Consider the following 13,840-nt stretch of genomic DNA (forward strand, 5'->3'; position numbering starts at 1 on the left):
TTCAAGTAATGATAGACTCCATGTATTAAATAGTTGATGTTTACTTGTTTCAGGAACAATGTTCCTTAAACTAGCACATTATCTATCAATCAATTGGCATACACTTCCACACAAATAGGAGTCAAATTTAATTATGACCTGGGACAAAATCTCGTGAGAATCTCGAGTTGAAAACTTTTTTAAGTGCTCAAGTTCGCACACCACACAACAGGATTGTTTTGACTAACTCACCAACTAGGGTCACAGCTTTACCTGCACTTTCCTTTGAAGAATCAGCAGGAAGTATTCTTCTCAATTCACTTGCTGTTGGCTTCCATAGAATGTGTAAGCACCATATGGCACGGCATACATACCCGGGTAGTGAGGAGGTAAGCTGTATCCGTCGTAAGTCTGCCCCCCATAGTAGGCACCATTCCACCTCTTGCCTCGTTCAGCTCTTGACTGCAAAAGAACAAAAAAATTAGGAGATCAGATGACTGATGTCATATACACTGTTGGCTTTCAAGATTGTTTTGAATTTGGGTTCAACCTTGATAAAACCCTCAAACGATTTCCTAGTTGTACCAGGTAATTCAAGAAGAATGTAACTTTGGTCATTTTAATTAAAAAAGCATACTCATAGTCATAGGACACACAAATGAAAGATGTAATTAATAATGGACGAAGAAGTGGCTGGATTATTAATCTTCTAGCCCTACAATAGATAGGCAGGCAACCTGACGGTTTCCAAATATATGATTTTTCTCCATTAAAGAAGAATGCAAGAACAAGATAAAAATAGAAGCAAACAAAAACTAGCACTGTGGCTGGTGGTCTACTAGGCACATGAATACATGATGCATCACATGAATCGCATGCACACCCAACCCACATTATTATCCATTAATTTTATTGTACATTCCAGTAATATTACATGATGAAAGATAATTCATGATTTCTCTAAGGAAAAGTCAGTATTTTGAATTATTTCTCTAAGGAAAAGTCAGTATTTTAGCAACGCTATAGATTCACAATACCTGGAACAATGATTCTGCATGTCTATCAATCACCTAGGATCTATCTATCAAATAGAGGAAAAGATGGAGAAATTTCCACTCTGTAAAATGAGGAATGGACTAGGTTCCTAGTTGACCCGAGAGTGTTTTAGGACATATTTAAAGATTATTCTTCCATCTTGAGAGGAATTACATTTCCAAATGATGGAAACTAATGAATTTGCTTTACATAGTCAACAACAAAATGCAATCTATCCTAATTATTTAGTATCAGCTTCTTGATTTGGAGTAGGGAATCAAAAGATTACCTGTTTATTAGCAGGGTTGCGACCCCATGATAGACGAACTGTTTGCTTGCCGATAGCTGTACCATTTAATTGCTGCATTGCTTCTTCAGCATTGTTTCTGTATCGGTTTAAAAAAAAATACTTATAGAGTAACAATGTGTTGAACTTATTGCACTTTTGTTTACAATGTTCAGACTAAATCAGACAAGTACCTGTGGACAAAAAGGACAAAACCACATTGTTTTCCCACAGGAATTTTAACAGAGGCAACCTCTCCATACTGAGAAAAGGCTTCTTTTAAATCGTCTTCACTGACATCTGGATCCAGCCCTCCAACAAATACCTTCGCCAGAAAATAAATTGTCAAAGGAAAATGCAAAAACAATGCACACCTATATGTGCTGTCTAGTAAAAATCCTCTTACTGTTGTATTAGCTGAATCAACATCTAATTGGGACCCAGCTGAAGATGCACCATTTGGCCCAAAACCTCCTAAAGTATCCATGACTTGAGATTAAGACAGCATTCACTTCTTAAAAATAAAATAAGGATAGAATATGAAACTAGAATCTGAAGTGGACACTTGTAAATTGAATTCTTGTGCAGAAAACAAGCTAAATAAATGAGTGGCAACTACTGTCACTTGCAGTCGGCTAAGATTAGGTTATTGGTCTAGAAAAAATATTGAAACTAGAGGAGCTGCTGATACAGTCCAAGACATCAAAGGATAAGCCAAAAACTCGACAGACATCTAGATACAGATTCAGTGTGAGAATGTATCTTTTGATTTATTTTTATTTTTTTACATGACAAATCATCTGGTTTTGATCTATTGCTGTTGGAAAAAAAAAACAAGCATTAACGTCAAGTCATTTCTAGATTTGGTAGAGCTTCAACTTGAGTCAAGATAATCCCACATGAACCAGGTATTTTGCAAATATTGCAGTCACCAGAAATGACAAATTTCTAGACAAATACTGTAAAATTAGAGTAAATAATATTCTGGTCTACATTCTACGCATACGTATCAAAGGATTATTGCAGAGTAATATTACACATGGATGGAGACTTTTCCATGTTCTTCATATAATCTTTTTCCTTTGTTTTTTTCTCCTAGAATCACATGAAAAAAACATATGTTTAAACCAATTCAACCATTATGACTTGTCTGAATGAATTTAATTGATACTTCCATCCATTCTCTGATGTGGATTTAGAGCAGCAATAGATCAGGTAGCCATTTCAGGATAAATCAATCAAATGAATGGTTTACCAACTGTTTTCTAATATTAATAATTGAAGAACTTATGTAAATGGAGTTTGATAATTTTGGGGCTAATCATATTAATGAGGCAAAGGACATGTATGATAATGTAGTCACTGAAGTTAAAGCTATGGAAAGTGTGATAAATAATCTTCCTAATTCCTATACCGAAATGTTTACATTAAAGGTAAGCTCTAAATCCCTATCCTTTTATGCATCACTAGATGAACTCACCAATGGTCCAAAAGATTAATGATATTGTGCTGATTGATATGAGTGTAAATAGATTAAACAAGAAATTTGAATTGTAAAGAATTAAGAAACAAAAGGATTTAAGACTAAAATTGAAAACATTCTACAGTTGCTCTTCAGTAGATACTGGCAAAGAGCCAAGAGGCTGGTTTTTCCATGGGCAAAGAGTCATGGGATGGTTATTCCTTAGGATGCCAAATACCTCAATTTACTCATGATACATTGCTCTCAAGGGCCATGGTTTGAATAATCACAACCTTTGAATTATGCTTTTGGCCTTCTCCACCTCCAGCAGTTAAGAAAATTAATCTTTGTAATTCTTCTTTCACTTATCTTAAGAGGAATCCGTGATTGGGAAACTAGCTTGCTGACGCTCATTGGTTGCTCGTACATTCACAACAAATCTCCTGTCTTGGTTTTCAATTGGATATCAATAAACCGGGTAAGAGTTAGTGGGATGAATCATCCAAGAGTGACCTATATAGATTTGATCAGAGGCATACTTTAATTAATATGTTCTTACCTCAATAGTGCTCTATCAGACTTCATTGCATCTTCTTCTTACTTGTTCATTCACAATCTTGATCAATTAAAGAAAAACTTTCCTCTGGCGATGTGGTCAATTCTCAGATCACTTCAATTTAGTTCTTTGCTTCTTGGGATCAGGTGTGCTTGCCTCTAGAGTCTGGAGGATTAGGCATTCTTGGTAAGATCGCACAACTTTTCTTCCCTCCGCAAATAGATATGAAAATTGCTTATCTCTTCCACTCATTGGGGGAAAATGGTTAGTCAGTAGTACTTTCATTGTTGCTGCTGGACTGAGGTTGAACCAATCACCTCTCGGTTGTTCACTTGAAAAGATACTTTCTATGTTAGTTTTTGTGCTCCCAGTTTCACTAAATTGTATCCACATCCAACTGTCTCCTTTTGGCATGGAGGATGGCACAACTATCACATTATGCAATGACTATTTCCTGATCTTTACTTGAGTTATAACTTCAAGTTAGTTGCCATTCAGAACCTTTGACTCTCTAGCTTCATGTTGGTTCTATCGTACAAGCATCTGATTTGTCATGGTCTTTATTCTTGAGCATTTGCCATTTGCCATTTGCGTCACAAATTCCACATGAAACATTGCAACCACATAATGGAGTCATTCATCACTTTCATTTGATGTTTCATAGTTATCTTTTCATAAACTGGCTTGCTATCTCTTCCTAAAATATTTTAAGAACTGCCAGTTAAATCCCTTTGTAACACAGAATTCAGAAAGCTGAGACATTCTTGATCTCCAAGACTCTTAAAAAGCCTGTACTTCAACTCTCACAAACATAACAACCAAAATGCATGATAACTACCACCTTTCCAATCCATAGACATCACATGGTTGTATCCAATATGTTACCAACTGAAGTAAATTCCTAACCTAGGTTATGAAAGGTAAAGGTGGGCATGTGTATCAAAATTTAGCCAAACAAACAATCATCTTCAAAAAAGAAAAAGGGATTAACACAGTTGTCTAATATAAAATAAATCACTAAGCACACTGTAAAAGAAATAAATTCTATAGAATAGCCAAGTACAGCCCGGTGGATGAAGCTCCCGCTATGCGAGATTCCGGGGAAGGATCCATTGTACGCAGCCTTACCCTGCTTTTCTTGCAAGAGGCTGTTTTCAGAATCCGAACCCGTGACATTTTGATCACAAAGCAACAACTTTACCGTTGTGCCAAGGCTTCCCTTCAGCCAAGTATAAATTAAGAAAAAAGAAATAATGATTTTGGTTAGTCCATAACCACTAAACACACACACACAGATATGATTCAAGAGTCCACCAATGTGACCTAGGAAATTAATTAAGAGACAAATTTAGATCTAAAAATTCTGAACTGCATTTATGGAGGAAAATTACATCAGCAAAAAAGGAAACTCAAATGAAGAACATTAGTTCAGTCACACATACCAGAAGATTTTCTAGGAGTAGCAAGGCCAATGCGCATCGGCCTAGTAGAACAATAAACACCATTCATCTCAGTAATGGCAAGCTTTTTTTCGTTCTCATCTCCAAATCTAACAAACCCATAACCTTTTGAACGTCCAGTATTTGCATCAACAACTACTTTTGCCCCTTTTACTGAAGAGTATTTAGTAGAAAAGGTTTCATGCAGAAGTATATCTGTAACATCAGAAGCTAAATCTCCTACAAAAATAGAGTGATCAGAAGCAATATCTGAACGCTTATCACCCATGCTAAATGATGCCCAATTTAGTCGGAATGGCTGATCTGTGTTTGGCATAAGATGACTGCCAAAATTCTGAAGTACTTTATCAGCAGTTGCATGTGAATGAAACTCCACAAAACCATAACCCTCTGATTGTCCAGTCTGCTTATTGCGAATAACTTTTATGGATACAACCTGCATGGCGTGTTGTTGTAACAACACAAAGGCAATGAGTATATTTTAGAATGACCTCTACATGTGGCACTAAGCAACTCAAGTATTGGTATAATGTATCTTCTTGTGGAAAGTTATCAGAGTCTGTACCAAGGGAATGATAAGGAAGATTTGAATTTGTTTAAAATTTTGCAGGAATTATGATAATCCATTGACAATTGAACTAAGGTTCACTCCACCAGAACATGACAAAGTTGCAATAAAGAAGGATCACACTGGACTCTAATATGAGAAGAATATGAATGGATTTTAGTTTCCACACTCAGCAATGGAGGAGTTTGGGAAAATTGGGGATATTAAGATTTTAGGTAGATACCATAGATATCATCAATTGTCATCTAGACGATAACAACAACCAAACCTTATCCCATTAGGTGGAGTCAGCTATATGGATCCTTCTACGCCATTAGACTCTATCCCCTACTATATCATCATCTATATAAATAAATTTTATCTTATTTTAGTGTTGTTAACCAAGTCTTTTTTGATTTCCTCTTCTTCGTTTGATGTGTGTATTTGCCATAGTTTCACATCACCTAACTGGAGCATTTATTGGCTGCCTAAGTACATGTCCGTACCATCTTGAACGTGTCTCTTGGAGTTTTCTTTCAATAAATGCAACTCTTACTTTCTCTCTAATACTCCCATTTCTTATTCTGTCCATCTTCATATGTCTACACATTCACCTTAACATCCTCATCTATGCAACTTATCTTCTGTTATGTGCTCAAGTCATATCCCGACATTTAGCGTCATATAACATAGCAAGTCTAACCACCATTTTGTAGAATTTCCCTTTAAGTTTTAGAGGTACTTTACAATCACATAAAACACTCGACGCTAACCTCCATTTCAACTATCTTGCTTGTATTATATGTAAGACATCTCTCAATCCCTCCATCGTTTTGCAAAAATAATCCTAAATACTTAAAACTCTCTTTCAGACAACCTGTCATCTTCTATCTTAATAATTGTCTCATTACGTCTAATATTGTTAAACTTAAATTCTATATATTCTATCTTTACTCTACTAAGCCTAAAATCTTTCACTTCTAGTATTTCTCGCCAAGATTCTAGTTTAGCATTTACTTCATCATGTGTTTCATCTAAACTCCCATCCAGACAAGCTAATAAAAATAAGGACGGGCTAATCCAATCAACCTAGAATCAATAAGATAAATTTTCATTTCATGCAAGCTTATCCAAAAAGAAAATGCGTTTTTCCTATATCCATTTGAGTGGCCACCATGATTCAAAATTAGTGCCACCACAAATTAAGAGCATACTCAAATGTTTGTTGATTAACAACATATCATGCACTCAATTTGTTCATTAGAGTGCATTTTATGTTATGTAAAAAGATCACTTCTTAACAAAAAGGAAAGAATAACAAAAATTCATGATAAATGCAACTATCATAGTATCATGTGAATTGCCAAGTTTTAGACATTATTACTTTGTTGCATTTGTCCAAATGATTCTTGCAAATAAAAACTCATTAACAAAACACAACGTTGGATGTAAAGTTAATTCAAGCAAAACTATGAGGAAGACACTTATTATGTTGCTTATGTTTGAAGGGAAATATGATGAATGCACATAAGAAAAACAGGCTCATGTTATGTGCTTTGGGCATGTAGAATCGACTAGCATTTATGTGGGTAAACAGTTCAATTCAGGGAGAAATAACCCTAAAGCATGTGTTCCTTCCTGATGATCCTATCGCAGTATAAATAGCGAATCTTGGATCTGTAACTTGAATATGAAAACATTAGTTGGATAGTTACTTTGATAGGGACAAAGGCGAAAGATAAAAGAGTTTGTTGTTACAGGAAGGATACTTATCCACCTCCATGTGCTTGCTACACATCAGTGGCATTTAAATAAAACCAGTCTGCTACCTGCTCAAATCATGCAAATTTGTTTAAATAGAGAAGTCTCCGACATCATCCCCTTTGACTTCTCAAAAGGAAACAAGTGACGAGAGGCAGCAAAGAGTTGAGCACTTTAGACATGGTGAAAGAGTATATCACTTATTATCTCCTCTTATTCTAACTCCAAGCATTCGAAAAGGATAGGTATATCTGATCAAATTGAGTTAGATAACAAGATTCCAAGTTTGAGAGAGTAGTGATAACAGATAGGCAATGTCATACAACTGTGGAATCAAGCTTATGGAGGATCTAATCTGTGAAAAAACCTTTCAGATTAAGGGAATGAAATCCAAGGGAGAAACCATTCATTCTGTTGTCATCAGTTAATGTGGCAAATTGATGGGGAGTGGTATTTTTCTTTGTCATTACAAAGGATCTCCCCTCGAGTCAAGGCAATGAAGCATGCTCAAGACCAAGAGAAATTTCTTTAGGAAAGCAAGTCCTGTTGATAGTTCAACTTACCCGCTTTAGATAGCTTTGAATGTGTAGAGGCTAATTACTAATACTTCAAATAAACCCACCTTATTCTCCCATTTATTATAGATGGCAAAACTCTACAAGTTGGAGATCTTAAATGTATAATCCCCCAAAAAAAATGCTATTACTTCACTATTCTTTTGATTCCTGCCTTCCACTCTCCTAATTTCTGAGCGTGATGTATTGCAAAGAGAACTCGCAGGAACATTTATCAACTATATTTCTGTCTTCATGCCCCGATGTACGAGTCTCTAAAATTGAATAAAGTAGTCCAATACTCTGCCACTAAAATAGAATAAGGTGTTCCTACATACTACTGATTTTGAAGAGCAGATCAATCACAGCATTCTTGTCTCTTGACAATGCTTCCATGGTCGAAAAGTGTGCTCTTCAGGAAGTTGCTTCCTATCTTCAGGATATTTTCTAGCTTCAACCTTATCAGTTAGCATTAGCTAAATTTGTTAGAATAAACTCGATGAATCCTACATCACCGATTATTGTGTTTTCAGGAATTAATATGACAAAAATATATATTTCTTAAACTTACACCAGATCAAATCTAAACGAACGTTTACCTGCTGGAAGGTAGTGGAGGAGAAACAATGGGAAGTATTATCGAGTCTGTATCTATATACAGAATAAAAGCGTGACTAATTGACATTTCTTAGTTACCAAATCTAACGATCCTTTGCTTAAAATTTCCAAAACCCATGCAAAATCACTTGATCTTATTTTTCCTAAACACCCTATGTATAAAAGGTAAAAAAAAAAACAAACTTGAACTAACTCTTGTACAGGAACCAAAGGGATCAGGAAGATTCAAGCCCGCACAAACACATCCATTATAAACAAATAAATGACCTTTTTTTATCTAAAGAAGAACGATAAACATTAGACAATGAAAGGATAAATCCTGACCTCACCGGTGTGGCCGAAGCAGCTGTGGAGATAGTTCTCATCCATCCAGTACTGGAGGTCCCCCACCCAGATCGTCCGCTTCTCGTCGTCCGCGGCAGCTTCCCCACCCTGCTGGTATCGGTTCGATTTCGACGGGAGCGAAGGAGGGGGCGTCGGGGGCTGGTGGTAGGGTACGAAAGCATGGCCGTAGGGGGGCGGAGGTGGCGGCGCCATCATGGGATGCGGCATCACCATCGCCGGCGCCGGATAGCGAACCGTAGCCCAAGCCTGTGGTGGGAGTGGAGGTGTTCTCCGTGGATCTACGCCACCTACCGGTTGCATCGTCGCCGCCGTTGCGCTGAGGTCGGCGAGCAAAGCGGAGCCGCAATGAGAGGGAGGCTAAGCAAAGAGATCTCGCGGAAGGTGATGACAAGGGTTTAAATAAGGAGGCGGCTTCATGATACCAACCGTCCGATCGAATGATAGGCAGCACGCATGCCGTTGATTGGATCACGGGACCCGGAGCAGCCCCAAGGGACGCGGTTTTTGACCAGATCCGACTCCGTAACGGACTGCAATCGACTGAGATAGCAAACGTACCGGTTTAATATGATATCGTCTTTAACGAGTTACGGGCCGAGGCACGAAATGGATGACGGATCCAAAATTTCAAAAACCAAAGGAGCAAAATTTAATTATCTCGAGCTTGAGTTTAACTCGAGTGCGATTCAATTATGCAGTTCAGCCCTTTTGATTTATCAATTTAGATTGTTCTACTCTCTCTAAAGTTCAAAGCAATACGGCTAACCTATGCAATAGTAGGACCGAATTGGTCGATCCCGTGAATTTCACTAAGATTTTACTCAGCTCTCGTGCGAATCTTTGTCGAGTTACATTGTCCGTGCAAACTAATAGGTTGCACTGTTGAATTCAACCCAACTATTGCTAGATGGAGCTTTTCTAATGACAACTTTGTCTCAAGAACATGGAAGAAAGCCAAACAAGTAGATCCTACTTATCATAGCTATCTCTATTCCTTTATTTTCGTGTATGTTCTCCGCGTTCATTAGTTCATCAATTATTCAACCAAAGTTAGATCGTATAGCTATGAAGTTGTTATTCGTATAATCCGTGCAAAGGAAGAGACTTTTCGTGAGAAATTCGTGAAAATGACTCTATATAAAGCGGAACCATCATAGCTACTAGGGGGTTTCCACGCGAGCCACACTTGCAAATGACCAAGATTGAATCGAAGCCCACGGATTAAGCACTTAAGAAGCTCGGTAGCCAAATGATCAGAGGCAAGACCCGTGGTGCCGGAGGGAGGATCCAATGCTTTGTCTAGCTATAGCCAACTGGTCCCCCGGTTCAATCACACCACTGTTGGAGGAGAAAGGAACAACGAGGAAAAAGGCAGAACACTTTTTTCTGTTTTTTCTTTTTTTTTCTCTCTTTAATTCAAGTGGTCCAACGACAACTGAGCAAGTGCTCATAACTGCCTTGATCGACCTCTACCAAAGGAGTTTTTAAAAAAAAAAATAATTTTGATGTCTAAATTTTAGCCAATTAATTTTGACAGTAGAATTCAGAGCACAATTTATATACATTTAGAAATAGAATCTCTAAAATATTTGTTTCTATTTATATAAAAATTCTAATCTTTTATTATTCCTTACCAATGTACCATACTCATGGGTTTACCTCTACAAATGGAGATTATTTTTTTTAATAATTCAAGTATTTAATTTTCGATTAATTCTGGATGAAATGAAGAATTTTAGATTGAAGCTTTGAAGCTTTTGGATGTTTTTTTATGTCATAAATAATTTATAATTATTTAAAAATATGTATTAAAAATGTGCCATGCACGCTCTAATGTGTTTATTTGTATTGTTAAATTGTATTGGCTTAAATAAGTGGGCCTCCGGCCTACGTGGCTTTCCTCGGCCCACTTTTGGTTGAAGGCGCCGTTTGACACGCCGTTATATTCGACGAGCCGCCGTCAAACGCATCGGCGCGTTCGTTAAATGAACGCAGAAGCATGTGGTGAGAAGGAGGCATTTGAAGCGCGGGAGCGCGATCGGAGAAGCGGCGACGACGATGGAGGCGGCAGGGTGGCGGCGGCCCTATAAGGCCGCTGGTGCTCGAAGAGGAGGAGGGATCTCGTCGTGCCTGGAATGCCGGAATCGTCGTCGCCGCGTCGTCCTCGACGCTCGGATTGCGAGATCCGAGAATGACGCAGGACAACGGCGCCGCCCCAGCGATGCGTTTTCGCGGAGGTTGACGGAGGTGAGTTCGATGGAACTCGGTGCCGCTTTGCCCGCGATCTGCGCTTGCTCACACCCCTCTCTGTTCTCCCGTTACATGTCTCGGCTAGGAGTCGGACGCACCGAAGCTTCCAGAACGCGAACGAGAAAGGTTTCGCACGAATCTTCTCTTCAATTTCGGCTCCATTTCCGAGTCGCAGTTTGATTTCGTTGCGATTCTCGTAGGGAAGAATGCCGTACCCGAGCGACAACGGAGATCAGGAATCAGACTTCGATCTTGAGGAATCGAAGGCCGAGCGGGACTCGCATCGGAGATCGCGGACGGAGTCAGAGCTCGAGGGATTCTTTGCGGCTGCGGAGGGCGAGTTACGGCGGCGATTCGCCGACAGGTTCGCTTTAGCAAATTTGGACGTCCATTATTGTCTAACCTGAGCCGCCGGCGCCCAGTTAATTCAAGTGGCGTACCACCGTGTCGCAGGTACAACTTCGACGTCGCCGGTTCTCTTCTCGCCTCTTGTTTCCCTCAATTTCCTTTCAACAATAAAAAAAAGAGCATTCATCCGTCCGAAAGCTCAGTCAAGTACCGGTGATGACGAAAACATTGACGAAGAAAGGAATTTGGAGCATGAGGGATAGAATCATTGATATGGTATCCACGATCCTATAAATATACCAAACATCCAAAAGTATTAGAATAAATATATCAAACACCCAAAAGCATCAGAGAGAACTAATAAAGATGTCTCTAGCTCAGAAGAGGCATCGATCGGAGAAGAGATGAAGACTAATAAATATGTGCGCATAAATAAGACTACTCTCCAATGCGTCCTTGGCCAATGAAGAAGACCTCCCTTTTTATATTGCCTTTTATAACTACCGCAATCATAAGGCATCAGAGAATATCAATGTACGATGGGCATCCATTGGATAGATGAAAGTTCTGCGGTTTGTATATGGCAGCGTATTGAAATATTCTCTAACGAATAACTGTTATTCTTTGACAAATTATTACAATTCCCTGACAGTGTTGTCTCCTTGGGGGTTTGATTAGTTAAGAGGTTGACCGGGAGTAAGGTTAGGAACTTAGGATAGTGCCCAGGAGAAATGAAGGGATTGGGTCCTGGGGGTTCGACTGGCATAAAGCCGGTCAGGATAAGATTGGGAGTCTTGCCCATGAGGTGAGGTGTTACAAGCCCTAAATCTCCATCACTCGAACTGGAAGGAGCCCGAGGTGCGTCTATTTGCTGCCCAACCCAAAGTCCAAGCCAAGTTTGCCCTAAAGAAAAAACCCTCTATGGACTTAGCGCAAAGGACTACAGAACTATATGACTTGAAAATGACGCACGCTTCCGCGATCTCCTGCATGACTAGGGAGGCAAAGTCTAAGGATCTAACAATACTACAACAACAGCAAGACTTGGACCTACAAGCGATCGAGCTGAGCTCCCTACAAGCTGAATTAGTCCGAAGCAAATATGAGATGGCGTCTTCCTTATAGGTCTACAAGGATGAGTCAAACAAACATTTGAATATGGGTCAATCGGCCTATTTCTGCTCGGGCTGTAGTTCGGACACATACTCATACATGGGGTTGGAGGAGCAGTCTGACACCCCCATGCGGAAGGATGCCTAACGATTGATCCGTCCAATGAATTTTTTGGATCATAAAAGAATTGTAGGAGAGAGACCAGAGGCTACTTTTTTTGTGTTTAATTAAACAAACTATCTTTGTATTGTGTGCTTGTTTGATGACATATTGACTTCTGTGCTAGTTTATTATCCTTACTTGCCATTCTATTTACTCTTTCTTTCTCTATGATTAACTCTCGTGTTCGAGAGTTGATCAAATAGTGAGGTTGGGGGTATGGTGTTGAAGGGTTACCATATGCATATATTATTGAGCATCATCATGATTATGCTGAGTGTCGCGCAGAGCGGTTGTTGAGATAAAAATCGGGCAGAACGGCTGTAGAGATAAGAGCCGAGTAGAGCGGCTGTAGAGATAAGAGTCAAGCAAAAAGGCATAGAGATAGGAGCTGGACAGAGCGGCTATAGAGATAAGAGTCGGGCAGAGCAGCTGTAGAGATAAGAGTCGGGTCAAGCGGTTGTAGAGATAAGAGTCGGGCAGCTTTTAATTTTGACCGAGAAGTGATAGGCATGAGAGTCAACTCGCTTATAACTCATATTAGGCGAGAGTTTGGAATCTGACCGGATGGTCGTTTGGATGCGAGAGCCCTGTTCACTTATAACTCACACAAGGGTCAGAGTCTGGAATTTAACTGGATGATCGTTTGGACGCGAGAGCCCTGCTCGCTTATAACTCGCACAGGATTGAAAGTCTGGAATCCGACTAGGCGGTCATTGGGATGTGAGAGTCTTGTTCACTTATAACTCGCACAGGGACGAGAGTTTGGAATCCGACTGAGCGGTCATTGGGACGTGAGAACCTTGGTCGCTTATAGCTCACACAGGGGGGAGAGTCTAGAATTCGATTGGATGGTCGTTTGGACGTGAGAGCCTTACTCTCTTATAACTCACACAAGGGTGAGAATTTGGAATCCAACTTTATGGTTGTTTGGATGCAAGAGCCCTACTCATTTATAACTCGTACTAGGGCTAGAGTCTGGAATTCGATCAGATGGTCGTTTGGACGTGAGTAGGGATGTAAATGAACCAAGCCGCTCGCGAGCTATTCGAAGCTCGATTCGATAAAAGCTCGTTAAGATAAACAAACGAAGCTCAAGCTTCGCAATATTCGGCTCGTTAGCTCGTGAACACGCTCGTTAAGCTCATTAAGCAACTTTTAAATAAAAATAATAATAGTTTTGATATTGAATTTATAGATTTTACATTCTACTTATGAAAAATATAGACAAATATATTAAATTTATTTATTAGAATAAAATTATAAATTTTAATAATAATATTATAATTTTCTCTAAATATATAATTTAGTTTTTAATGAATATTTAAATTTATGATTTATATTTATTAAGCTCGTTTATGCTCGAT

The 13,840-nt window shown here is 39.0% G+C and overlaps 2 protein-coding genes across 3 annotated transcripts; one reads left to right on the forward strand and one right to left on the reverse strand.

Annotated features, from left to right (window-relative positions):
* Positions 1–8,975, reverse strand: LOC121970970 (polyadenylate-binding protein RBP47-like). Its single transcript, XM_042522006.1, has 6 exons — positions 8,583–8,975; positions 4,761–5,214; positions 1,707–1,774; positions 1,495–1,625; positions 1,304–1,400; positions 1–441 (listed from the first exon to the last, which is right to left on the reverse strand). The coding sequence occupies exons 1-6, from the start codon at positions 8,901–8,903 to the stop codon at positions 292–294; spliced, it is 1,221 nt and encodes a 406-aa protein (XP_042377940.1). The 5' UTR covers positions 8,904–8,975; the 3' UTR covers positions 1–291.
* A 1,605-nt stretch (positions 8,976–10,580) lies between these two features.
* Positions 10,581–11,740, forward strand: LOC121973632. Of its 2 annotated transcripts, XM_042525021.1 has the most exons (4): positions 10,581–10,850; positions 10,939–10,979; positions 11,054–11,217; positions 11,307–11,740. In XM_042525021.1, the coding sequence occupies exons 1-4, from the start codon at positions 10,662–10,664 to the stop codon at positions 11,462–11,464; spliced, it is 552 nt and encodes a 183-aa protein (XP_042380955.1). In that variant the 5' UTR covers positions 10,581–10,661; the 3' UTR covers positions 11,465–11,740. The 2 variants fall into 2 exon arrangements, with proteins under 2 accessions (XP_042380955.1, XP_042380954.1); XM_042525020.1 differs by having other exon boundaries at positions 10,581–10,979.
* The last annotated feature ends 2,100 nt before the right edge of the window (positions 11,741–13,840 follow it).

Source organism: Zingiber officinale, chromosome 4A (assembly GCF_018446385.1).
Source record: "Zingiber officinale cultivar Zhangliang chromosome 4A, Zo_v1.1, whole genome shotgun sequence".
Lineage (NCBI taxonomy): Eukaryota > Viridiplantae > Streptophyta > Magnoliopsida > Zingiberales > Zingiberaceae > Zingiber > Zingiber officinale.